Genomic DNA, 26,997 nt, shown 5'->3' on the forward strand with positions numbered 1-26,997 from the left:
ATTATTATTATTATTTTTTTAATGTTGGAGCTGATTGTGTGGCGCAGGTGTACCTAATGTTGTGGTCAGTGACATCAACATTTTCCTCCTCGTGTCACGTCGGGACTGAGGAAATTGAGTGCTTTTAGCTTTAGGCTCCAGTTTTTTAACTTTTTCTTAAATTTCAAATTCAGTGTTTGTTTTTATGTAGCTATTTGCTCGCAAATTTCATATATATTTTAATTTAGTCATATAATTTTGTATACATATTTATTCGTTCTATTTTTGTTTTTCTTTATTTCGATGGTATTTTTATATACATTTTTCCATTTGTTTGTCTTTATATAAACATACTTTATCATTGTATAATGTGTATTGTGTATGCATTCAAATTTTGTTTTATTTCTATTTTATTTTGTAGTGCAGTCATTTGATTTATTTGTTCATCACTTAACTGCAGGCTATTTCTCATATTCATCTTTCTCTTAGTTTGCTCTTTATTTTGTATTGTTTAATATATGAATTTATGTCTGTATTTTTTATTTATCTTTTTCATTTCATTTTTTTACATTTTAGGTAATATTTAGATTGTTTTTTAAAATTTTTTTTATTGTATATATTTTTTCAATTAGAATCTACAAAACAGTTTAATTCCTTATTTTGTAGATATTTTATACATGTTGAATTTATTTTTGTAATGGTTTTTTTGTTTTGCATCCCAAATAATCAACACTTCCTGCTCGGACGTGATGGTCTCTCGGCGGAGTTTAGGATTTTGGCACGTGCATTCCAGCCTTGCCTTCTTGACATCCAAATGAAAATAACTGAATAATTCCCGTCCATGACTGTTGTAAAAGCTTTTTCCAACACTTTTAATTTGTATTATTTGTGCATTTACTATTGATTTATGTATGTCTTGTTGTGATGCTCCCTCAGCTGATTGGCTGGTGAGGATGATGATGAGGAGGAGGAGGAGGAGGAGGAGGAGGAGGAGGAGGAGGAGGAGGAGGAAGAGGGGGACTGACTGGTGGGAGGTGACTGTCAGTTGCCGCTGGGTCGCGCTTAATCCGCCGTGGCGGCAGCATCTGTCCGAGCCGCGGGCGTCTCGGTGGCACCATGGAACCCGACTGGCACGGTTCCTCGGGCGGGTCGCGCCGCCACGCCGCCACCTAGTGCGTGCGCATCTTGTGTTGATTTTTCTTTCCTCCCTCTTTTGTTTGCTCGACGGCGATCATGCCCTGATCTCGGAGGCTTTAGCCGAGCGGGATTATGATTTTCTCCGAGGTGAGCGCGGGGACGAACTCCCCCAAGGCGCACCCGCCCAACGGCACCCGCTTCTACACCTTCCAGGCAAGTCACGTGACTTTTACACTACCGCGCTCCTCTTCTTTTTTTTTTCTGGCAATGGAATCTAAATCTAAATTAGACAAAAAAGAGAATGCATGACACTCGCGGTGTTAATATTACATGTGAGCTAACGCTACAGTGATGAACTATTCCACCTAAAGCTGTTCAATTATTCATTTGATGCAAAAAGTGCATTATTGTACCTTTAGGGGTAGCTTCTGCACAAACGTGACACTTTTTTAATCGCTGTTGCTGTTATTAAAGTCCACTAATAAAGCCTATGGACCACATGAGTGTATACAGCTCTCGGTGTTGTTGTTGTTGTTGTTTTGGTCACATGCTGAGATTATTTGAGGAGAAAGAAGGTGCATGCTGGTGGTGTGCATTGAGCTCCATCTGCATGCATGGCAATGAGGCCGCGTGCGTCCCTACGTGATATCGATCGTGTTGCATTCAAGTGCCAGTCTTGTGGCGAGGGTGGATGCTTCCGGACAATGGGTGCTTTTGTCTTTGTGAGTTTATTTGTGTTAGTTTAATTTGTCTTTTTTTTTTTTAAGTATTTATTTATTAAGCATAATTTATTTAATTTCCATATTTATTTTGTAGACATATTTAATTTTTTTTAATTTATTGTATTTCAGTTTTCTTCTTTACCCTTTTTTATGTATTTGTTTGACTCATATTTGTATTTTCATATTTATTACATATTTTATTTATTATATTTCTTTTACTTTATCTAGTTAATTATATTGATTAATATATTTGTATTTATTTAAACTATATGAATAGCATTTTGTTTTCTTTGTATTTATTTTATTAATTATATGTTATTTAAATTTCCATTTTGTTAATTTTTTTCTTTCATTTTTCTTTTATTTTCTACACATTTTGTTGTTAGTATAATTCATAAATTTACAATTTTTCCTGATCTTTGTGTTTTTTTGTACTCAATAATCATATTTTGACAATTTTCTAAAATATATTTCACAATCTCTTTTGTTTTTTATTGTTTTTGAATGTATGTATTTCTCTATTTGCTTTTTTAGTGTACAGTGTGTATTTTGTCTTTATTCATGGATGTATCATTTAAGTGTTTGCTTTATATTCTATTCATTTTATTTGAATCCCATTTATTTTGTTGTATTTTTATGTTCATATTTTTATATTGATCATTCATTTATCGATTGATATTTATTCCTTCATTTATTTTAGTGAGGATCCAGATAAAGGTGCCGATCTCGGTGAGTTTGTTTATATGTGCCCCGCGATTGGCTGGCAACCAGTTCAGGGTGTGCCCCGCCTCCTGCCCGATGATAGCTGGGATAGGCTCGGGCACGCCCGCGACCCTCGTGAGGAGAAGCGGATCAGATAATGGATGGATGGATGTTTTATTTCATTTTCTCCATTTGGAAATAATCCCTTTAGGTCCATTGTAGTCCATAACCAGGTACATCTCAGGTATACTTTTATCCAAAAAAAAAGACTGCCTGACGTGGAAAGTTGTTGTTGTTGTTGTTGTTGTTGGAGTTGGAGTACACACATCATGGAATATTATTCATGGAATATTTGCTGCATGCGGCGTGAAGTTTGAGTGCAAATTAGCGCGAATCCGAGGATTAGGCGTGTAGACACAGCTGCACAATCGTCTTCCTCTGGCACTTCTGGCACGGCAACATGTTTGCACACAGCCGGGGGGGGGGGGGGGGATGGTGGGGGATACGCTGACGGAGATGAATAGCTTCATCATCTCCGCCACAGCACAGCACCTCCATCTTGCAATTCTATTCTCTAAAAACTGGAGGAGCACGCATGGGATTTAGAGGAGCCAAGTAACCACAGATGGAGAACATCAGTGGAAGGTTCCACTTACACACTATGAGTTAGCATTAAGCTAGCGGACGTTCCCAAGACAAAGCTATGCATTTGTTGTCTTTATTGTGTGTTGTTTTGTTGTAAACTTCAACTGGGAGTGTAAATAAAGCATCTTGAAGCAACCACACCTTGACTCTTTTCGAAGAACTCTTTGTTATCTGCTAACTTGCACAGAATATTATAGCATGTGACAGGATGGTGTGGGGTGTCGTAGTATCGCAGCGTACGAGTACAGACGTACAGTCCTGATGCTGGTATCGGTTTTGCTGCATCCCTAGTTATGATACACTTTTTTTTTTTATCCTTTTTTTCCCCCGTGCATATTCATTTATTTCTTGGTGGCGTGCCGAACGGACCCAAAAACCACCCACAATGCTTTGGGGCGGCTCTGTAAAAAGTCCTGCAGTCCCTCAACCTTGAACTCAAAATGCCCGTCTTCGACAGCTGTCAGTCAAGTGTGCATGTGGAGGACTGACAGTCGCGCTCCATGGCTGTTAGCTTAGCTATTAGCTTCTCCCGATGTGGAGCGAAAGGTGTCTGTGTGCAAATAAGGGTAGCGATGATCAATGGGCGCATATACACAGATTGAAGCGTTTGACCTTTTTGTTTGTTTGTGTGATGAGACGCTTGTAATTGCGCACACACACACACACACACACGTGGCGTTGGTCTCTTGACTGTGCCTACTGAAGAAGGCGTTCGCCCTATTTTCCATCTTTTTTAATCAGTGTTTAAAATCCGTGTGGCGCAGATGGGCAATGCTGTTTGACCCATTTTGATGGATTCCACTGCGATTAAAAGGATGAGCGAGCTTTTGAATGCAAGAGGGCCCCCCCCCTCCCCCAGCTCCATTGTGTCATATATGTCCCTGATATGCTAAATAGTTAGCTTTGTAGCCGATACATCCTTGCAGTGACTTGAATCCCTTCAATGTTTCCATTTGCGTTCCTCCAATTAGCTTGTACTGTACATGCTAGAAACCCATACAATATTATGATGATATCATGATAATGGGATACTCTAGGTAGATATAGTCCAGTTTATAAAAAAAAATATATATAAAATCTGAACACAAACAACTAGAGGAGATCATGGAATAGGTTAGTCTAATTTCCAGTGAGCAACACACCCAAGATCAAATTCAGAACATCGCAAGGGATAAGGCAGTCTTGCCTCTCAGGAACAAGGAGTCCATGACACTGGGAAGACGGCCACATTATCCTGGAATCCGCTAGTCTAATCGCCCGAGACCGAGATGACCAGTTTGCCGTGGAATTAACTAACTAGCTACAACAGCCCGTCCATCCAAGGACACAACCAGGGATAGGGGCAGGTTTACTTCCCACAAACATGGAAACCAAGGAATTCAAGAAAAAAACAAATTAAGCTTAAACAAGTCTACATTATCTCCCATGAATATGCTGACCAATTTGGCTGGGGATTAGCCAGTTTTGACAGTTCAAGAGGTCAACCTCACTTGCCGGAAACAAAGAAGCCATGACCATGGTGATGTCCATGTTATCCTTGAATAAGGCTGTGTTAAGCATACTGGAAAATTTCCCTGGGAACTAGACAGTTTTGATAGTCCTAACATTCAGGAAGTTCCCCGAGGACAAGTCAACCTCTTTTGCCAGAAACAGGGAAGCCATGACCACGGTGATGGCCACATTTTCCTGGAATAAGTCAGTCTTAACTTTTAAATTTCGCTGGGAATAAGCCAGTTTTTGCAGTCCTACCGTGCAAAAAGTCGTCCGAGGACAATTCAACCTCACTTCCCAGAAACAAGGAAGCCATGGTATTGGAGACAACCGCACAAACCTGGAACAAGGCAGGAAATTAGCCAGCTACGAGCCCTACCATACAAGAACACACCCCAGGAGATGCCAACCTCACTTCGCAGGAACAAGGAAGCCGTGGCACTGCAGAGACAACCACTCTAACCTGAATCAAGGCTGGGAATTAGCTCATTTTGACAGGCCTACCATCCAAGAAGTCGCCCGAAAACAGGGCAACCTCACTTCCCATGAACAAAGAACCCAGGACTTTGAGGATAGCCACATCTCAAGAACATGGCGGGCAATTTCCTCAGAAATGAGTCAGTTTTGAGAGGTCACCTGAGGACAATTCAACATCATTTCCCAAGAACAAAGAAGCCAGAACGTTGAGGATGATCCTGTTGTCCAAACACCCAAGACTACAGTCACTGTCATACAATCTATAAAAGTTTCAGAATTTCTCATGGGCTGCTGATGAGCTCAGACTGTCCGATTCGTGACTCCATGTTGCATCCCTCCACCCATTCAGGAGGAGGAAGGGGGCTTGGGTGTTGGCAGCCCCTTGCTGCCCACGGTGCTGAACTAGGATATATGCGTTGCTCCTCCATGGCTCTTTTATTTTATGGGTGTCGTAAAGGGAGCGCCGGGGGATGTCTGGTCTGCTCTGTCATTAACTCTCACCCTTTGCACTAAAACACTCCCTCCCCTCCTCTCCTCTTCTCCGGGACTCTCACGGATGGAGTAACTGCTTCCATGTTTGGGAAAGGCTGTCAGTTTTGTTGCCGTGTTACAAGCTTTCTTGCTGTCTTTGCGGCGTTATTACAGCGGCCCCGCCGCCCTCTTGAATAATGCAAGGCTCATAAAATTCCGGCTATGTTCGATTACACCGCCTTTGCTTTTGGGCGCGAGATATTGCCGCCGTCCTCTCGTTAAAGTGCAGCGAGTGGTCCTCTGGCTTCTAAAATGTGCTCTCTCAGCTGTGGTCGGGAATCTGCGGACGGTGACCTTTAGCACTGATTGGAAAGACGGCAGCGAGCGATCAATAAATGAAACGAACTTAATTAGGAAGACACGGCCAAGAGAGTGAATTTAAAGAAAAGGACATCCATGGGACACGGTTAGACTTTCTGTGTCCGTCAGACCCTCCCCAGCATTCTGTAGCAAACTTAATTGACTCCCTGCCCAACACAATGTCACACAGGTCCTCCTCCTCCCAGTTTAGGCTGGCCAAACATCCAATTCGTGTGACCCATAATCCAAATATCCGCCTCTATCCTGCAATAAATCCCTCCAGGATCAATAAACATCCCTGGCGGGCCCACGCGGGCTAAATTGGAAACTGAGCTCCCGCCGGCGTACAGAGGCGAAGGCTGGGGAAAGCGCAGCTTCAATTCATATCCTGGAAATTTTCTGTTGGCACGTTTGCGTCACAGTTCTGAGGTTCGGGGTTTGAATCTCCAGTCTGCCCTTTCTCCGGCGACTCCAGCTTCTGCCAGCATTTCAAAACGATGCATTTTGGTTTCATTGAAGACTCTTAATCGTCTAATCTCTGAGTCGTTGGTTGTCTTTATGTGCCCCGCAAGTGACTGGCAACCAGTCTGTGGGGTATCGTGCGTGGATCTCGCCCAAGCCCGGCTGGGTGAACATGTTGCGGCTCGCCCTGTCGTTGACAAGCGTCGTGACACAAAAGTGCAGTGGGATCATAAAGAAAATGGATCCATCCATGAGTTTTTTTTCCCTCTTGTTTGACTGATTATGTGTTGATGGATATATTGATTGGGATCGATGTCTTATAATCCTCTCCAATGTGTGTCGATATCGATTTTTTTGCAGCACACCCGCACTGGAAGATTCGTTTTTTAACATAGAAGTGTCTGCAAGAGCCAAGATGCCACAATGACAATTTGATTTTATCCGACCCGAACCTCACGACACCCCTCGGGAAGAGGTGGGGGGGTGCCCTTCCGCCCTCAGTTGCCATGGTGACAAAGACAGTCGCAGACGATCCGGCTGGGCCGCACCCATGGGTGTCTGCCAGTATAAAAGGGAATTTAGCAGAGGGAAAGCCACCAAAACTGGCATTTTGATTCATGTACTTTTGAATAGCTCAAGACGGTGACATAATACTTTGGGGGAGGGGGCGGGGCGGTGGAAAGGTGGGGTATTAAGCTCATATTGAGTTGTGGTGTATTTAGTGGTGGATATATTTAAAATTCCATCTTTCGCTACGGTATTTCCACAAATCGGCTCAATTGATTGTGCTAAAGAGGGAACACTCAACTGTGTAAAAATACAAAAAAAGGAGAAACGGTGCCATTTTTGTTCACGTTGACTCCTTGGTCAACCTCGGAATTCCCGGAGTTAGACACAGATTGATATCTTTTGACATAATAGTTGGGGAACAGGTGGAATATTCAGCTCATATTCCCGCAACCCATGGTGCCGCAAGAGTCTGGCATTGGAATTCCATCGAGGAAATTGTTGATTTAGCTGTCGATTATATTTAAAATTCCATCGTTCCCTGTAACGGGAATTCTTGCACTATTTCCACTAATCATTTCGATGGACGAGGTAACGCTCAGCTCCACAAAAATACAAGTGAAAAAAAATCTCAGTTTTTGTTCATGTTGACTGGTTTACCAGTGAGGATTGCAATTCTGAGAATTAGACACAAGACTTTGGAATAAAAGGCTTGAGATGGAATACTGTCTTCATATTCCCAGTAGCCTCGTCAACTAATTTATACCCTGCTGTCCTATTTGGTTTCAAAACCGTAAAATCGTTCAGAGGCCGCAAATTTCTGGGCTTCAGAGGTAGGATGGATTCAATCGAAGTCTTTTGCACGCTCTGGATTTAGCCCGACTAGCTTAGCATTTTTCTTAACGTAGCAAAAATAGCATAGCGTGACACTTCAAGTGCCTAGTGAATAATTCAGATTCGAGGCTGTATAAAGTCTGTTATTTTAAAGAATTCCCTGCATTATTGAGGGCCAAGCGGCACAGGTGTGCGTTCGCAGTCATGCAACCTAAAGGTGGTGCGTTCAAGGCCCCTCGGCTTGCCAGCGTTGGTAGGAAAGGGAAATGATTCACGGAATTTCCTTGCTTTCCTGGCTCTAATTCTACGGATGACAGGAATAATATCTGACAAGTGGTCCTTAGAAAGCTTTCACTGACGGGAATCGAGGATCTAATTTTCATAATAATAATAATAATTTTGGCTGCAGCGTCTTTCATGTCATTCCCAACACAAAAAGTCAACATGCTGGAAAATTCTTGTTTATCAAAGCTCCTGTTCCATTTTCAGACTCTCCAGAGAATTCATCGGAGGTCTGATCACACAACCTTATGAGATACTGTAACTGGAAAGTCCACGTTTTGGGGAAATTCGAATTTCCGAGGTGATCACGGACAGTACACCCTTCCTGCTCTCCCATGAAGTCTTCAATTTTATCTCAATATTCGTGAGCCTCTCGATACTTCTGACAAACTTCCAACACGAGTCAGACAGATTTCCTCTCGGAGTTGGAGAGAGGTTACACGCTTCGCTATGGTAACAGAGCTCCGGTTGCCATGGCGATGAGCACGGTGTGACGCGGACGAGGAGATGCTCTTTTTGTTCTCTCCGAGGCGTCGTCGTTCGGAAGTAAATTATCCGTGAGCCGCATCCGTGGGATTTTGCCAAACTGCCCAGATTCCTGTTTTTAATTAGGGATTATTTGTATTGATTTATTTTGCATGGGTAAGCCATCAGAAGTGCAAATGAAAGGGGGGCAGGCGGGCTATAAATAGCAGCTTTTTGTAGGCTAGGATTCCCCGTCGGGTCGGAGCCAAGCTGCGAGCGGCTCGCACCGGCTGATTAGCATCGACTCACCCCTGCCGCACACCCGTGTGCTGAACACGCACACGCGCCTCTGGGGAATGTTCCTTATTTGATGTCAAACGTGTTCCAGAGCAGGCTTTGCCCAATGTTTTCATCCTCGCGGCCGTCAACATTCAGATGTGGGAATTGGCGCACCCCCTCTCCCGGGAGCCCCTCTTATTGTGGCGCGTGCCCATCCGATCGTGACGTTTGAGGCGGGGTTGGCGGCCCTCGACACGCGACTGACAAACCCTCCGAGCTTTCAGAAGGCTTTCCTGGCAACACTCGGTGTAACCGTATCCACAGATGTCGTGTTGCCTGCACAGAGACAGCGGGGTTGGAAACTGGCAACCCCAGATCCGAATACGCCAGTATCTCTGTGTCTTTTATCATGTCTGTATCATTGTGGTATCCTATCAGTTTCTCCGGGCAAACGCTCCTTCCTTCCCGCTTGAGACCTTTCCCCAAATGCCAGCTAGCGGTAGCATTGGGCCGTGTGACGCTAATGTGTGTCGACCACTGCCGCGGACCATTGGACTTGCGGACGAGAGGGGGCAAATGGTCCAAACCTGGCAACTCAACATGCAAGCAGGTGCATTCTGAATGCAATACTCCATCATCTTTAGCCTGCTGCCCTTTAAAAACAACAATATGCCGGTTGTCGGAAGAAGCATGTGATCAGCCATCAGAGGAACACTGGGACACCAGGAAAACGACCTTGAAAAATTCCAACCACTCCCTGGAATACACAAAGTATTTTTTTCCTTGCAGCATCGCAGTGTTCCAGACCTTCTTATTCCCGGCAACATCCCAGATTGTCAGGATGAATCCCACCTCCCTGCCCAAGCCCCAAGGGGCTTCTCCATCTAATGGACTCGTGAGTCCCGGCGAATGTTTTTACTACGGCATGTTCGACATCCTCTCGTATTTCCGCCAGTCGTCCGTCGCGATTCCATTTTCAGGTTATTGGCTTCCCGGGGATAACAATTCACCAGGCGGTGTTTACGGACAGCGGGACAAAATACACATCGGCGGATGAAAACAAACTCACATTTTGCCAATTTGTCAAAGCTGGTGAATAATGCACTGTGTCCATGTATTTGTATAATGTGTGTGTGTTGCTATCGTACTGCAGTGTACAAATCATTTTGTGATGTTCAACGGGCATTCATTTATTTGTTTGTCAATGTACTGTATGCTTTAGCTTTAGCCTCGTCGACGCCTGGGCTTGTGTCGATTATTATGAAGGATTCGTTCATTTGTTCACCTCTCCAATTCCAACATCCCGTATCCAATCCATTCTTGATCCAGGTCTAATACTCTCTGGATCCATTCTCGATTCAATCCTGATCCATGATCCACCAAATTTAAATTCTATTGCGTAAATTCTGCGGTTTGTTTTGTGAGGAGACAAAATGTTTGTTTGTGAAATGCACAGGAGTTTTCGTCTGTTCTGAATCACAGTTTGGACTCGGAGTCCTGTCACACATTCCTTAGCGAACATCACATGACGGCGAAACATGAGGGCTTCACAGTGAAGCGTTTCATTAATACATACAGAACATCCTGATACTCACAGAAACAACAGCGAATCCTTAATATTCCACAAAGGTCGCAAATTCCAGGCATCTTAAACTATCATTCTTGATCTATAAGGGGTCTTCGGCTCTGGTTTGTCAAATTTAGGTCAGGACTCAACCTTGGTCTCGGATCTTTAGGCTTTTTGGATCAGGGTCTTTGGCTTTGTGGGGGGGGGGGGGGGGGGGGGGGTCTAACTCAGATTAGGGACTGTGGATTTTTTGCATCAAACAGGTTCTTTAGGCATTTTTGCATCAGGGTCTTGATTTATTTCTTTATTTTTTTCCATCAAACTCGGGTGATTGTTCTACGGTGGACTTGAGTGCTTTCCAGTTTCAGTGGTTTCTGGCACCCCATTTGAGGTCTGTTGTGGTCTTCTTGTCACATCCTGTGTTGGCAAAAGCTATTGCTAACAGGGCAAAAACGAGTTGAGCGGCCGAGCAGACATTTAGATGCTATCTTCTTAACAGGATAAGCATAATCTGACGAGCAGGAACATTTTCAGACCTTTTTATCCAATTTAAGATCACATGGTGTAGCTCATCTTTTTCTTTGCGTCTCACTGTTATGTTTTGTGCTTCTGACACGTTATCTTCCCTTCTTTTTATAGGAGTTTGCGGCCCTCACCAAGGAGCTCAACGCCTGCCGGGAGCAGTTGCTGGAGAAAGAAGAGGAGATCTCTGAGCTGAAGGCGGAGAGGAACAACACCAGGGTGAGCACTAGTATTCCACATTTTCAGTTGATTCCGGATGACTGTACTAATAAGAAGACGTCGTCCTTGTCTATGCAGCTGCTGTTGGAGCATCTGGAATGTCTGGTGTCCCGACACGAGCGCTCGCTGCGCATGACGGTGGTCAAGAGGCAGGCGCAGTCTCCCTCGGGGGTCTCCAGCGAGGTGGAGGTCCTCAAAGCCCTCAAGTCCTTGTTTGAACACCACAAAGCCCTCGACGAGAAGGTGCGCAACTCTTCGACTTGGGTCGCCGATGCGAACATCGGCTAACAAACCATATTTGTCATGTGTTGCTAATTTTAAAAAGCACAGTGGGTGTTGACAGCTTAACCGCTTGACCCACATTTCAAAAAGCGACAATTTCTACTCAGAAAACAGACATGAGCGAAGTCGTTTTCAGACGGGGTGCCGATTCATATGTTACAAAAGCTGTGATTTATCCACATTGGAAGAATATTTCTGAAGAGGTTGATTCAAGTAAATGAAAATCATGCAGGAGATAAGACTTGTTTGGGATCAGGAGAAATACACTTAATCCCAGAATGGGGGGGAAAAAACAAAAAGCAAAACTATTAAAAAAAGAAAAACTGATTCAAATCCAAAATTGGCTCCTGAGATTTTGTTTGCCCTAATGAACACAGTTTTTCTTTGATGGCTAACGCTACGTCATTCATCCCTCATTACAGCCCTTAAAACCCCAAATACATTGTTTTGCTGTGGCAGGTGCGAGAGCGACTGCGCGTGTCGCTGGAGAGGGTGTCCGCCTTGGAGGAGGAGCTTACAGCAGCCAATCAGGAGGTAGGAAAGAATTAATAGTGAATCCTCCCTATAGCGAAAATCTGCAAGTATTACTGTCTTTAGATCTTCAAACATACCTGTAGCAGGATCTTAAAATGAACTCTAAAATGCAAGAATAGGAGTCATGTGCTCCCTCTTACGTGTTGCAGTTAAGAGGCGAGCAGCAGCTTTTTGAGGCAACTGGAGACATTTGAGGGAAGACTGGCTGACTCCAAAGTAAAGTACATTACAGTAATCCAGACGAGATGTGATGAAGATTACCGTTTCAAAGTGCTGCTGTGCCAGCCACCTGACGTGAAGAACGCAGGACACAAATATCCGAGAGTCGGATCTGGGATGTCTGTTTAAGTCCTTGACGGACAATTATCGCTACGCCTGTCAGCCCCGCAGACGGATGATACATCCGCGCCTCGCGGGGATCCCGGCAGGCCAGACGCCGCTAAGTGATTCCCGAAAATGACAGCGATGATTGTCATTTTGGAACAAAAAAAGGATGAAGGGAAACCTCGGGAATATCAAAGGTCTACGCCAGGGACGCCGCGTCCGTCTTGCGTCGGGATGATTCGGCGCTACTTCAACGTCAGGAGCTGGTGCGATGCTTTTGATCTCCCAGCTGGAGCCATGACAGAAACCATGCTCCAGGCCTAATTACGCCTTCGTTAGCTTTAATCACGATGTGTAGGTGGAGGCTACAGGCTTGAACCTTTTTTTTTATTTATTTTTTTTTTTAACAGTGCATCTGGAAAGGATTCATATTATGCGACAGCCTTATTCCGACATGAATTCAGTTTTTAAAAAAAAATTCCTCAAGATTCTAAAGGCCTCTAAAAGTGAAGCCCTGTGAATACACTCAGCGCATCCGGGAAGTATTCACAGGCCTTCACATTTTTCGCATTTTGTTAGCCTTTTTGGAAAATGTGTGTGACGATTTTCGCAAATGTATTACACATTTCTGCTGCTTTGAAGGTTCATCCACAAATTATTGAGCAAAGGATGTAAATACCTGTTGTTGTTGTTGTTGTTGTTTTTAAAATAAATTACCAAAAGGTCTTTTTCACATTGTTATAAAAGGGTGTTGTGAGTTGAATTTTGAAAAAATGAATTCAGATTTGGCTATAACATAACAAAATGTGGATAAAGTGAGGCACTCGAAAAAACAAAACTACAGTTGCTGTTTTTTTGTTTGGTTTTGTTTGGGTCCATCTCTGTGAAAGCAAAATACTCAGGGTGTTTCTGGAATACATTTTGAAGAGGCAGTTAGCCGGCTACATGATGCGTTTAAAGCTAATCACTGTGGTCTGCCGCGTGATGACTGAGGCGCGGTTGCCAATAACGCTTTAATTGTGTTCGATTACTATCTATAGTCTCGTGTGCAGCGGTGGTTACGCCATTATGCTCAAGCGCCACATTTGAGTTTGAAAAACAGACAGGTGGGCCTGTTCATATGTAGATGAGGTAAAAAAATAAAATAATTTTTTTTTTAACTGTGTCTGTAAAATAGTTGCGTTCAATAATAAAATAACAATCACTCTCATGCTTACATATTATTATGAATCTGATTACAATTAAATAATAAAGTAAAACAAAATGAAAAAATAACAAAGGAATAGATGATTAACTAATTACTGTATATAGAATATAAGAATATATTTTATTGTACAATATATTTTTTATTTAATTTACAATCATTTAAATAATGTCTTAAATTGACTTAATAAATACATTAAAAAAAACAATTTAACGAACCAATTAAAAAAAACCAAAAAAAAAACCATCTGCTTAATTAATGCAACAATTATTACCGGACTCTTGATTATGTAAATGTTATCATTGTAATTCATTGAATTATAATTTATGAAACAATTGTATTTAATACAATAAATACAAATTGTTAAATATACAGTATATGTAATTTCTTTACTAATAATGTCTATTCTATTTACAATAAATACATTTTAAAAATAGTTGAAATCGATAAATTCACAATTAAAAATGTGAACCTACTTAAATGAATGCAACAAATACTCTTGATCATGTAAATTGTTCGATTATAAAAGTACAGGTAAGGTAGGTAAAAGTAAGTTACAATTTCTATGTAAAATTGTTTATTTTCATAAGCTAAAAATGTACTCATTATTTTTGTTGATGTTATTCTAATTAATTTAATTATAATTATCCAACCAACTATATATCTGAAAGTCAATAAAAGTTGTTAAATTGTTCACAAATTATTTAATGAGCTAAATTGGTGATAAAAAAATGAATACTGTATATTTTTCCACTTTTGGAAAAAACAGCTAAATGAATGCAACAAATATTACAGGCCTCATGTAAATGCTCCGTGGGCTGTATGTGGCCCGCGGTCCATACTTTTCGCAACCAAGGTTATAGCGCTTGTGTGTAACGCTTGTGCGCCGCCTTACTGCAGATTGTGGCCTTACGCGAGCAGAATGCTCACATCCAGAGGAAGGTGGCGTCGGGCGACGGCGGCGACGACATCCCGGAGGGCGGCGAGCCGCAGCAGAAGGTCCACGGCAAGGTGGGTCGCCGGGGTAACGGCCGAGTCTCACGTACCGCAGCGCCCTTCCGACCGGGACGTTCTTCTTTTCCCATCCCTAGCGCGTGTCCAATGGCACGCTGGAGTCGGCGCGCGAGGCCGGCCAAGTGGTGGAGCTGCAGGACCTGCTGGAGAAGCAAAACTACGAGCTGGCACAGATGAAGGAGCGCATGTCCTCGCTGTCGTCGCGCGTCTCCGAGGTGGAGCAGGAGCTGGAGACGGCCCGCAAGGACCTCATCAAGTCCGAGGAGATGAACAACAAGTACCAGCGCGACATTAAAGAGGTCCCAATGCGCAAAACACACAGACAGGGTCCAAATTTATTTATTTATTTTCAAAAACTCTTTCCTCATATTTAGAATTTAGAGGATTTGTCTGAAAACGTTGGTTAAAAATATAGAATTTAAAGGGTTTTTTTCCCCCTGAAATTCTTTGTCAAATTTAGAATGTAGAGGTGCAATTATTATTTTAATGTAACTTCGAATGTAGAAGTGTTTTCATTTTCAAATTTTAATAGAATTTAGAGGTGCATTTTTTTTTTTCCCTAAAAATTTCAAGGGCGTTTCAAAATTTTCACCCGATCCTAAACGCAACACCCTGAAATCTTGTCATGTTTTTTTGTTTTGTTTTTTGTTTTCAATTATTTGTTTGTTTGTTTGCGCGCAGGCCATGTGCCAGAAGGAGGACATGGAGGAGCGCATTGTGACGCTGGAGAAGCGCTACCTGAGCGCTCAGCGCGAGTCCACGTCGGTGCACGACATCAACGACAAGCTGGAGAACGAGCTGGCCAACAAGGAGGCCTTCCTCAGGCAGGTAGGTCGGTCACGCCTCATTATGGCCGTCGGCCGCTTCGCCGCTCTGGCTTCTAAGCGTGTTGTTGTCGCGGTGGCGGCAGATGGAGGAGAAGAATCGGCAGCTGCAGGAGAGGCTGGAAATGGCCGAGCAGAAGCTCCAGCAGACCATGCGCAAGGCCGAGACTCTGCCCGAGGTGGAGGCCGAGCTGGCCCAGAGGATCGCGGCGCTCACCAAGGTCTCCTCCAAAAACTTTAAAAGCTCTCTTAACTTTTATGAAGAAAGGCATTTTTCTTAATTGGAAACAAATTTTGGTTTAATTTATAATCGATAATTAAGAGGTGCATTTTGGGGCAAAATGCCCCAAATTTTGAATTCACGTCTGCATTTTCCCAGCCAGTTTTGTGTGGATCAAAGACTTGGTCTCGAGATGAGTTTTGTGTCTTAGGCGGAGGAGCGTCACGGAAACATCGAGGAGCGTATGCGCCACTTGGAATGTCAGCTGGAGGAGAAAAACCAGGAGCTACTACGGGTGAGGATGACGACGAGCTAACCAGGAGGAAGCGGGCAAAATGTTGTTCATCTCCTCCCCACAGGCTCGCCAGCGTGAGAAGATGAACGAGGAGCACAACAAGCGTCTGTCGGACACGGTGGACCGGCTCCTCACCGAGTCCAACGAGCGCCTGCAGCTGCACCTCAAGGAACGCATGGCGGCTCTGGAGGAGAAGGTTCCGACTGACCGCGGCGCTTCTCAAATCGCCATTGTCTCCTCATCGCGTCCTCATCTGGTTTTGCTTGTGCCTCCAGAATTTACTCATCCAGGACTCGGAGGGCTACAGGAAGCAGTACGAGGAGTCCCTGCATGAGAAGGTGAGATTCATAAAGTGACATAAAGTGTAACTGGAAATGATTTTCTTTTTTTTTTTTTTTTTTTTTTTTTTTCTCTTTCTCTCTCTCTGGTTGCAGACGCATTTGGCCAAGGAAATCGAGAAGCTGCGGTCGGAGCTGGACCAGTTTAGATTGAGGGCGGGATCCCTCACAGACCCCACCCTGTCACGGTAAGGCTGATTTTGTTTCTTGGTTTTTTTTCCATTACTTCTAGTGGCCCCATTTGTTTCTCATGTGTAATATCAAGTGACCCGCTGTGACCCCAATTCTCGACCAGGTCTCACCTGGACACTTCCGGCGAGCTCCGATTCTCCCTGGGCTCCCTGGCCGAGACCCAGTCGGACCACTACCACTCGGCCAAGGTTGTACGGAGGCCCAGGCGAGGTCGGGTGGGCCTGCGGGAAACCAAGGTGACGAGAAAGACCTCGCGTCCACCTTGGGGAATTTTTCAACGGCCAGCGTCTTTTGCTCTTACGTGTCTTTTATGTAGTTCCGAATTCTCCATCTAGACACCTCTGTGCCCAAAATCAGACAAGATATGCGAAGAAAATCATCCCACTTTTAAACCCTTTCCAAGATGTTTGAGTGTCTCCTTGATATTTGTTTGTCAGGCCAAGTCTCTGGGCGAGCAAGAGTGGCGCTCGCAGCAGTTGAGCGTGGTGGGCGGCACCCACCAGTTTGAGAGCGACACGGAGATGTCCGACATGGACGATGACGACCGGGAGACGCTCTTCGGCTCCGTGGACCTCCTCTCGCCCGGCGGCCACTCCGACGCGCAAACCTTGGCCTTGATGCTTCAGGAGCAGCTGGACGCCATCAACAAGGAGATCCGGTGCGGTGGTCCGCCGCCTAGTCGCACGCGGGCAAGAAAAAAAACATCTGCGGCATAGTGGAATATGGAATATACTTCCTTCAAAAAAAAAAAAATCACGCTTAAAGTATTGTTCTGGATGCTGAAGTTCCGCATGGGCTCTCCCTGCAGGCTGATCCAGGAGGAGAAGGAGTCAACGGAGCTGCGTGCCGAGGAGATCGAGAGCCGCGTGGCTAGCGTCAGCCTGGAGGGTCTCAACCTGGCCCGCGTGCACCACCACCACGGGGCCTCCATCACCGCCTCGGCCACCGCCTCCTCCCTGGCGTCCTCCTCGCCGCCCAGCGGCCACTCCACGCCCAAGCTGGACCCCCGCAGCCCGGCCCGGGACATGGAGCGGATGGGGGTCATGACGCTGGTAGGAGCCTGCTTGACAACCACATCCGTTCAATGTCTGCGCTCACAACAAACGTAAACGTCCGCGGTAACGGCGTCTTTCTCAAAGGCCTTAGAGCTATGAGTGATGCAAGAAATACAACGATGAGCTGACGTAGCAGTGTGATAAGCGGAAAAGGATCTGCACGCACTTACCTTTGAGACTGACCAGTTCCTTTTGCAGTGAAGCGTTACAGTGATCAATTTTTAACAAAACAAGCTTACTCAAATGTAAAAAAAAACCCAACACAACCAGATTTTCAATCTCGAGGCCACATAAATGGGACGTTGACCATATTTGGACGCACGAGGTTTCCGCTCGGCAGCGACGAGATATTAAACGCATGAGACCGGGACAGCCCTTCTAAAACTGTCTGATCTCAACAGCGCCGTTTGGAGAGGTCGAAATGTGCCAAGTCATTCTTCTTCCGTGGACTATTTTGCCCAACCGAAATTTTAACTAGGAACCCTGGGAACAGTTTGAATCTGTGTGACAATGGCACAATATGTCCCCATTGAGCATTTTCATAAAACTGTTGCATTGGTTTACTGAATGTCTCTTTTTAAATATTCATAGGCGCTGCTGACGATATCAATATTTGAAGGCAGCCGGTGTAAAGGTAGAAACAGTGGCTGCTTTCCAGGGTTTTTTGATTGCCCCGGTCAGTGTTGTTTTTTCCGATGCGCTCGCGTCAACCGGACGCCATCTGGTGATATTCACGCGTTTGTGTCCGTGCCTGGCCTCATGGATCTTTCTCTCCCGACAGCCCAGCGATTTACGGAAACACAGGAGAAAGGTACGCGGAACGAGTACACTGGTTTGGTTTTGATTGACGAGTCTGGCTTTGATTGATGGAAGTTCTTTCCATCAGATAGCGGCGGTGGAGGAGGACGGGCGCGAGGACAAGGCCACCATCAAGTGCGAGACGTCGCCGCCCGCCACGCCGCGCACCGTCCGGATGACGCACACCCTCCCGGCATCCTCGCACAACGACGCGCGAGGGTACTGATTCGGTTCTCGCCCCTTCGATTCGCGCTTCTCCGGTCGTTGCGTCATTGTCGTTAATGCGCCCTGGTTCGCGTTCCTCCATGTCGTAGCTGCAATCTTCTATAATATTATGCTTTATACAAACATACAGTCATGACATCATTAAATCGAATGTAAATAAACAGTTTTTCCCACATTTGTTTAATTCAATGGACTTTGGGCTGCTCCTTCTGGTGTTTGCGTCTTGGCCACGTGGGGTCAGTATAATATAGACATATGTACTGTACGTACTGTACAAGGAGCTGACCTCAGCTGCTCAGTAAGCTGCAGTAATATTAGTTTTTCTTCGCAGAGGATAAAGAATGTATTTGTTTTAATGTGTTTTATGTGTAGTTTAACAGTCCACTCCAAATGGGAGCGGCGCGTCCGTACCTGAAAAACGTCCTTCCCTCTTTCCCTGATCTCCAGCATGGCCGCCGCCCTGGAAGCGGAAGGCACCCTGAGCAGCGTGGCCAGCAGCCAGGACTCGCTGCACAAGCAGCCCAAAAAGAAGGGCATCAAGTCGTCCATCGGCCGCCTCTTCGGCAAGAAAGAGAAGGGCCGGCTGGCGCACCTGCCGCACAGACACGTCATGGTGGATCCGCAAGGTTGGCGCGCCGTTACGCCGATCCATCCCAAATTAGAATCATCCATACCCGGTGTTTGAATCCGTCCGTAGCCACCGTGATGGACCCGGACGTGGGGGGCCAGGACGCGGGGCCGGGCAAGCTGGGCACGCAGGCCGAGAAGGACCGCCGCTTGAGAAAGAAGTAAGCTTTTGGTCGAGGGCGGTTTTATCGATTTGTTATGTCTGGCTTTCACGGATTTGGAAGGGCTGCACTTCATTAAGTACAACCACACAATCTAATGAGATCCAATACAAGACAAATGATGCCTTGAAGGATAAAATGGTCCATTTTGGCAGCTCCAGCTCTTGTTTTGGACCTCATTCGATGACGCAAGTCTACTACGATGTAAAGTGAGTTTTTAAATGTGTTTTTATGCGTTTGCCGTGCCTAACGACGAATGCCGTTTGCCTCCCGTGTAGTCGTCGTCGTCGCCCTCCTCCTCCTCCCCCTCCTCATCCTTCTTCTTCTACTGTTTCCGCCGCACGGACTTCCTCAGGGCGGCGCGCCCGGGACCGAGAGCGCCTGATCCACGACGGCCGCCTTTTTGCATCTTCCCGCGCGCACTGCATGCCAGCCAGCTGCCTGCCGCTCTACTTCCTGTTTCAGCATCTTGGTCCATCGCTGTGCTGTCGTCGTTGGTGTTGTACGGGAAGACGTTCGAGCATTCATTGGATATCCTCGATATCCAACTGAAACTCGATGTACTAGTTCGCTCTTTGTCCTCGCTCGTAAGACAATTCAGCGCACTAGTAGAACGACTGCACGTGCACCTTAAGCCTGGATATCAAGGATATGGAATAAATGCTCCAAGGGCTTTCCACGCTGTCGTCGGGTCTTTTTGGAGACGTGCAGCAACCGTGTTTGAATTCCTGTTGCCGCACGGGATGCGAATCGGACGTTTTTTTTTTGTGCCGGATACTGCAAATGTGGACTAACTGGCGTGTACTTTTTTTCTCTCTTCTCCCTTCGCCGCTAACAAAGCGGGTAAGTGGCCAGGACGCGTCGCTGAGCTCCACCGTCGCACATCCTGTCCTGTCCGACCTCTCTTCCCCCCCTCCGAGAACGCCATTTCTTTCTTTCCCCGCCCCTTCCTTCTTACAGTCGATTGACAGCTGGATCCGGTTTTCACTCCTGGAATGCCGTCCTCTTCAATTTCTGTGTCTTTATGTTTTTAATTTTGGATTTATATTATTTTGTCATAACTGTTTCCTTACTTCCCTTTCCCCAGCAATGTTCAGTCGTCATTGCATTGTTAGACCCGAGCTGAACATGCAAACATGAGCTGGCCTCATGTGCTGGACGGAAGAAGACCCAAAGCGCTTTGCGTTTGGAAACAGATTTCCATGCCGTGCTGTGTCCATTTGATATGTTTTTGTTACCACCTTCCATTCCAGGGGTGGTTTCAGTTTGCAATATATACTGTATGAAATAGGAATGCCGAGTACGAGCGGGCCCACAAAATCTCGGTACTGAATTGCAAATCTCATCTTTGCGTGTGGGCGGAGCAGAGGGCAAGGTTTGATGACTCATCATAAAAGAGGAAACTCTTAATAAGTCAGCTGTACAAGGTCAAAGCTGGGGGGGAAAAAAAGTCTTCGCTTAGCCACTAAAGCCGGTTTTCACACGGCAGCATGAAATTGAAATTTGGTGTCTATCTTGAGTAGACCACACAAAAAAGTCTCGAAAGCTAAGCTTGAAAAGACAGGAAGTCTGCCATTTTTGGTTTGAAGCATGGATCCTTGCCCCCAGTATTCATTTGAAAAATCAGCCCCCAAAGCCAGTTTCGCTTAGCCGCAGTGAAATTTGGTCGAAATGTCTGGCTTCAGTCGAGCCACAAAAAAGTCTCAAGAAGAGACCACGTTGCTTTGAATTCCCATTTTGAGAATCATTTCCAGGGCTCCTTGCCCTACAGTATTGTTTTGAAACTTCAGTTTCACTGAGCAACGTGAAATTTGGTAACGGTGTCTGTCATGAATCATCATCATCATCATCATCATCAATCCATTGTGTCCTCCCGGCGCAATGGTGTTCGTATATTCCTGGTGAGAGCCGCTTTCTGATTCAATCGCGTGGGAGTCGCTGCTTGGCACTCTCGCGTTCGAGTGTAGGAGGAGAGCAAAAAAAAAAAAAAAAATAAAAAACACACTGCACCGGGCAAAGTGGAGCATCTTAAAGATGAGTTGATGCATTATTCAAATCAAAAAACAAGAAGTTAACTCCGGGAGGAAATGTGCTTACGCGTGCAAAGTCCACTCGGCTCCAGTAGGCTGGAGAAATGTCGCCCGGGTAATAAGACGGCACGGACGTCACGTAGGCGTACGCCGATGATAAACACTTGCCCTTTGCTGCCGTGCTTTGGGAAATCAAACCGTCGCCGCGGGGGGGGGGGGGGGGGGGGAGGTACTATTTATTAGTTGTCGCAAGGGGTGGGGCGAGAAAATGATGCATTCGTGTGTCTCCTCTGCCCACGTAGACATGAGCTGCTGGAAGAAGCCAGGAGGAAGGGCTTACCGTTCGCTCAGTGGGACGGACCCACCGTGGTGGCCTGGCTGGAGGTGAGCGGACATTTTGCTGGACGTCGCCTCTCGAGCGCGAGCCTTTTACTTCCTATTTGCCTCCCCCAACCTCAACGGAGGCTGTTAGGAGAAGTCCAAATTTCACACGTCGTCACTTTTGATCCAAGTTTACTTTGGACTTCGAGTCTTTCAGTCGATGCTGGGAATAATGCATGCCGACTTCAACGGCCTCCATGTAGTGTCCTTTTTGCTAAAAAAAAGAAGTTGGTCAGTTGTAATAAAATTGTAATAAAATAATTACACCAAGAATAATAGTTATTTTTTTTAGATTATTGATTGTTAAATTGCAATAATAATTTCAATTTGAATATAAAAGCGATGACTTTTACAATTGAAATCCCCTCCATGTCCATTTCTGGAGGACCAAATGGCATCTTTTATGCTGATACAAGGATCAGAAACTTATAATAAAAACAGAACAAAGACAAATACGGTTTGTCCAAAGCAGTGACATAACATAGCAAGTCATAGCAGGCCTCGTGTCCTCCTAGCTGTGGCTGGGAATGCCAGCCTGGTACGTGGCGGCGTGTCGCGCCAACGTGAAGAGCGGCGCCATCATGTCGGCGCTGTCCGACACGGAGATCCAGCGTGAGATCGGCATCAGCAACCCCCTGCACAGACTCAAACTGCGGCTGGCCATCCAGGAGATGGTCTCCCTCACCAGCCCGTCGGCGCCCCCTACCTCCAGAACTGTGAGTACGCCAAAAAAGCAGCCGGGTGCTCTGTTTTGTTTTGTTCTTGTGCTCTGTGTTGTCACTACAGTGGTCCCCCGCCAAATCGCAGTTCATAACTCATACCTTGTTTGTAGGTTTAGAATTAACTGTGTTAATTTCCGTTAGCCCGTCTATGGCATTCCATCTTATATGTTAGCATTAAGCTCGTGGACTTCTCTATGTCACAGATTTTCACCTATCGCAGGTCGGTCTGAAACGTATCCCCCCACGATAAACGGGGGTTCGCTGTAATTAGCTCTAGCGTGCATGCTAACACATCTGTGCTGTGTTTTGTCCTGTGCCCCCCCCCCCCCTCCCCCCTCCCTTGACGCGGGCCGGTTGGTGGTCTTGACTGTGATGCTTTAACACTGTTGGCTTACAGTGGTGCTGCTCTTCTTCTTTAACACTGCTTGCGCCTCCCGCTGGACATCTACTACCACCGCCGCCGCTCCGTCTCCGGGGCGCCGCCCATGTAGCCGTCAGGCAACGTATGGGTGACCCACGAGGAGATGGAGACCATGGCGGCCCCTTCCAAAACGGTCAGTCCCCCCTCCTCCGACGCTTCCGCGCTACGACCCTTTCCCTTGAGGCGTGTGCACCCTTGAGCGTGGATGTTGCGAATCCGGCCAGGCATTCTGATGAACGATGCATTTTTCTGTTTTGGATCAGAAATCCCAGTCTGAAGAGGGGAGCTGGGCACAGGTAAGGGAAACTAAACGCTGCTTCTCGCTTATTGGAATCATGCAAGCACCACTAGGGGTTGATTATCAGCACTTCATCTATAAAAGTGAACATTTCACTCCAAAGACTCCAAATTACGCGTCCACTTGGCTCCAGGCCTGTTCGGATTGTTGCCTAAGTGTGCTGCTTCTTTTCCATTCTTCTTTAAAATTCACATAACATTTGTCCTTCCTCGCGGCGGCGTCCAGACGCTCGCTTACGGCGACATGAACCACGAGTGGATCGGCAACGAGTGGCTGCCCAGTCTCGGACTACCTCAGTACCGCAGCTACTTCATGGAGTGCCTGGTGGACGCGCGCATGCTGGACCACCTCACCAAGAAGGACCTGAGGGTGCACCTCAAAATGGTGGACAGCTTCCACAGGTATACACTGCGCACACACACACACACACACACAGAAAAACACATCAACAGCAACAAAGCTCTCCATGAAGCTCCTCAGTTCCTTGACGTCAAGATGCCACAATATGTAGTTTTATATGAGACAGAACAACGATCCCTAAAAATCCACAATGTAGCGGGGGGGACACTGTATACTATATAGAAATAACGCACGCTGCATTAGTTCCGTTTTGCTGTTTGGTGTGATTGCAGGACAAGTTTACAATACGGCATCATGTGTCTGAAGAAGCTCAACTACGACAGGAAAGAGCTGGAACGGCGGCGGGAGAGCAGCCAGCACGAAATGAGAGGTGACGCAAATGCGACATTCTACCGCAGAACAAAACCCCCCCAGAAAAAAAATCCTGTTTTCCTTCAGACGTTCTGGTGTGGAGCAACGAGCGGGTGGTCCGCTGGGTGCAGAGTATCGGCCTGCGGGACTACGCCGGCATCCTGCACGAGAGCGGCGTGCACGGAGCGCTGGTCGCCCTGGACGACAACTTTGACTACAGTAGCCTGGCACTCCTCCTCCAGATCCCCAACCAAAACACTCAGGTGACCGCGCACGCACACAATAATGGAGCCACCGCACAGATTCCGCATTTGAAAGCATTTGGCATGAAAAATGGATCCATTATGAATAGGAACAAATACAACAGGCGGGTTCACATTTAGTTTCACGTGCGAAGCTTTCAGCTGACTTTTTATCATCCCCTGAAAGCACTCCCAAGTGAGTTTGAGGCTCCTCGGCGCCTCCTGCTGGCAGGTTGTGGTCTAGCGCATAAATCCCAGTAGGCCCGGTGCCACAGACATTTGTTTAGCTTCAATTGCTTCTTGCTCTATTTTCAGGAAATGATGAAAAAGTCAGTGGAATACCGTATACAGGAGACGCATCAGATGCATCTAATCCCACTCAGCCGAATGCCACAAAAGTATTTTTAGGTTCCCTTCCTTCTTCTATATTTGAAGTCATATTTAGCTTTTTGAACTAAAACCAGCGCACACTACAAAAAGCATGAACAACTCATTGGACTACTGTACGTAATACAAACATCTGATGCTCCCCGGCGCCTCCTAGTGGGAAGGTTGTGGTTCTATTTCGGAGTCGTCATGTTTACATTTTTGGAATAAAACCAATACACAATCTAAAAACGAGCAAAAGCTACTGTATGTAATTGACGCATCGATCAATAGGGTTGAGACTTGTGTTTTCCAAATGACATTTGCCAACTGTCACTGTGGCCTCTCGCCCGTCCGGGTGAAGCGTCGCGCCGCCTGCGAAAAAGAAATAACCCCCGTCAGATTGTGTCCGTGTTGTTTCCATCAACAGGCCCGTCAGATTCTGGAGCGCGAGTACAACAATCTGCTGGCGCTGGGCACCGACCGGCGGCTGGACGAGGTGAGCGCAGACGACCGCCCGCTCCACCCTCACCGTCGTCTTGATGCGGAGACCATGATAAGATCCGCACCGAAATTCTTTGTTTTCTTTAGTCCGCACACTTTTTGGTTCTTCCGCTCCTTCCACATTTGATATACTTATGTTGTCCTTCCACATTCCAATATTTTCGTTTTTTTTAATTCCACACTTTTTCCAAATCAGGACATATTTGATATATTCCCCTCCTTCTTCCACACTTCTCGAGGGATTCGAATCAATTCAACTTGAAACTGTTCATTCAGGACACTATTTGTTACGTTCTCGCAAATTCCCACATTCCAAAATGTACACGCAACTGCAGATACTTGACATATTGCCACCCTCCTCCGACACTCCTCAACCACGACGAATTCCGACGTGTTGCAGTGCGACGACAAAGACTTCCGAGGTCCTTCGTGGAGGAGGCAGTTCCCGCCGCGGGACGTGCACGGCATCAGCATGATGCCCGGCTCGGCCGAGACTCTGCCGGCCGGCTTCCGTCTCACCGCCACGTCGGGCCGCTCGCGGAGGCTCCCGCCCGACGGTAAGCCCGCGTTCCCGCCCGCCGTCTTGTCTCGGATGGATCCAAACTTGTCTTTCCTGTTCCCCTCCGGCCGCTCGCCAGTCCTTTACGAGGCGCTGGACGACAGCGCCGAGGACGTGTATTCGGATTGGTTCTCAGGTCAGATATGCCCCGCCCCCACGTCGCCCCCTCCCTCGTCCGAGTGGGCCGTGAGTGTCGTGGTCGCTGTCCCCTTTACCCCCAGTCTCCTCTTTGTACCAAAAGCTGTAGAAAATACTTCTATTCTGTACATGTGATTTCCTCTTTCTTTTTTTTTTTATTAAATACATTTGCAAAAATCTCAACAAAAAAATGTCACAATAGACGGTTGTGTAAAAATTCATTTCACTCGCCTTAGTGTGTTTGCCCCCCCCCCCCCCCCCCCCCCCCCTCCTATGAAGACGTCTCGTGGTACGTTTTCGTGATGACCGGGTTCCCTGAAGCGTGCTGGTCGGACGACGACATAAGCCGTAAATTCCGCTAAGGTTGCCGCCGTTAAATTGGTCGCCCCCTCTTCAGAAACGCACTCGCAAAAAGAAGCTTTAGTTTGCAACAGTTCTTGTTTCTGCCCAGGTACGGAATTTACAATCAGTGTGGAAAACACTCACTTTTGACAGTGGAAATGCAAAGAAATGATGAAGCTAACTGTAGCGCTGAGGAAGTATTGTGTGTTGTCCTTCCTGTGTCCCCGAAAGCAGGGGTGGGCAACCTTTGGGGCTCAGGGGCCACATTTGATTTTCAGTTTATTCGCAGACCCAAAAACTTTGCTCGGTGCACCAGGTTGAGGGGGGAAAGGAGCCATATGTGGCCCGCGGACCATACCTTTGCCCACCCCTGCCCTCAAGTGTTTTCTTGGCGTTTGTGAATGTTGCCCGAACGCTGATGGCGTCTCTCTGTCGCCCCCTATCTGCTGTCTGCCTCCCCACAGCGGGCGCCTCGGTGGTCCAGCGTCTGGACAGCTCCACGGTGAGAACCTACTCGTGCTGAGAGATACGAGATGGACCGCTGTATGTAACACACGACACCGAAAACTAAACGCTTTCTTTTTAATCAGATTTTAAAAAGGCGAGGCGGCCAGATAACACACCCACCTCCCCCCCCCCCTCCCCCCGGGGAGGTTTGGCGCACATCTTTGCCATCGGGGCTCGTCCTTTCTAACGCGTCCAGCCCGGATGAGTCACGTCTCCGTTTTGGGATGTACAAAAGGACTAAAAATAAACTGTCAAAAAGGCAAATCTTTTGCACGCCGCAGTGAAATAAGACTTTGCATCTTTCGGGAGGGAATGCGAGCATGTTAGAATTTGGAGGCAAAAACTACCTTCAAGTCTCCTGCTCACACTGCAATTCAAGTTAATATGCACAATAGTTTAACTAGTCCAACTAGTTTAGTTGCGTATTTGAATCCTAGCTTGAAAATCGTAATCGTCATCGTAAACGTGGTTGGCACATAATAATTACTGCTACCTCAGCATTCCGTATGTCCAACACATCGGTGTGTGTCTGTTGTGTTTGTGTGTATCTCAAATGCATTAT

The 26,997-nt window shown here is 46.3% G+C and overlaps 1 protein-coding gene across 12 annotated transcripts in view; it reads left to right on the top strand.

Moving 5' to 3' along the window:
• Positions 1 to 26,997, top strand: part of ppfia2 (PTPRF interacting protein alpha 2) — a 38,933-nt gene that overhangs the window by 10,811 nt on the left and 1,125 nt on the right. For 2 of the 12 annotated variants that reach the window (XM_061762281.1, XM_061762280.1), the window contains exons 3-31: positions 11,020 to 11,121; positions 11,200 to 11,364; positions 11,863 to 11,937; positions 14,366 to 14,476; positions 14,557 to 14,778; positions 15,161 to 15,307; positions 15,390 to 15,524; positions 15,735 to 15,818; positions 15,883 to 16,014; positions 16,094 to 16,156; positions 16,253 to 16,344; positions 16,452 to 16,584; positions 16,786 to 17,006; positions 17,157 to 17,400; positions 18,185 to 18,214; positions 18,290 to 18,420; positions 18,874 to 19,052; positions 19,124 to 19,214; positions 21,547 to 21,628; positions 22,141 to 22,341; positions 22,839 to 22,901; positions 23,032 to 23,064; positions 23,292 to 23,467; positions 23,699 to 23,796; positions 23,865 to 24,040; positions 24,816 to 24,884; positions 25,290 to 25,446; positions 25,528 to 25,584; positions 26,393 to 26,471. In XM_061762281.1, coding sequence (XP_061618265.1) covers positions 11,020 to 11,121; positions 11,200 to 11,364; positions 11,863 to 11,937; positions 14,366 to 14,476; positions 14,557 to 14,778; positions 15,161 to 15,307; positions 15,390 to 15,524; positions 15,735 to 15,818; positions 15,883 to 16,014; positions 16,094 to 16,156; positions 16,253 to 16,344; positions 16,452 to 16,584; positions 16,786 to 17,006; positions 17,157 to 17,400; positions 18,185 to 18,214; positions 18,290 to 18,420; positions 18,874 to 19,052; positions 19,124 to 19,214; positions 21,547 to 21,628; positions 22,141 to 22,341; positions 22,839 to 22,901; positions 23,032 to 23,064; positions 23,292 to 23,467; positions 23,699 to 23,796; positions 23,865 to 24,040; positions 24,816 to 24,884; positions 25,290 to 25,446; positions 25,528 to 25,584; positions 26,393 to 26,451 — 3,528 coding nt within the window. In that variant the 3' untranslated portion in view covers positions 26,452 to 26,471. Of the gene's footprint in view, positions 1 to 915; positions 1,330 to 9,586; positions 9,709 to 11,019; positions 11,122 to 11,199; positions 11,365 to 11,862; positions 11,938 to 14,365; positions 14,477 to 14,556; positions 14,779 to 15,160; positions 15,308 to 15,389; positions 15,525 to 15,734; positions 15,819 to 15,882; positions 16,015 to 16,093; positions 16,157 to 16,252; positions 16,345 to 16,451; positions 16,585 to 16,785; positions 17,007 to 17,156; positions 17,401 to 18,184; positions 18,215 to 18,289; positions 18,421 to 18,873; positions 19,053 to 19,123; positions 19,215 to 21,546; positions 21,629 to 22,140; positions 22,342 to 22,838; positions 22,902 to 23,031; positions 23,065 to 23,291; positions 23,468 to 23,698; positions 23,797 to 23,864; positions 24,041 to 24,815; positions 24,885 to 25,289; positions 25,447 to 25,527; positions 25,585 to 26,392; positions 26,472 to 26,997 lie in introns of those variants that run through there. The other 10 variants (XM_061762283.1, XM_061762273.1, XM_061762275.1 and 7 more) reach the window with 10 other exon arrangements.

This window comes from Phyllopteryx taeniolatus, chromosome 22 (genome assembly GCF_024500385.1).
Source record: "Phyllopteryx taeniolatus isolate TA_2022b chromosome 22, UOR_Ptae_1.2, whole genome shotgun sequence".
Classification (NCBI taxonomy): Eukaryota; Metazoa; Chordata; class Actinopteri; order Syngnathiformes; family Syngnathidae; genus Phyllopteryx; species Phyllopteryx taeniolatus.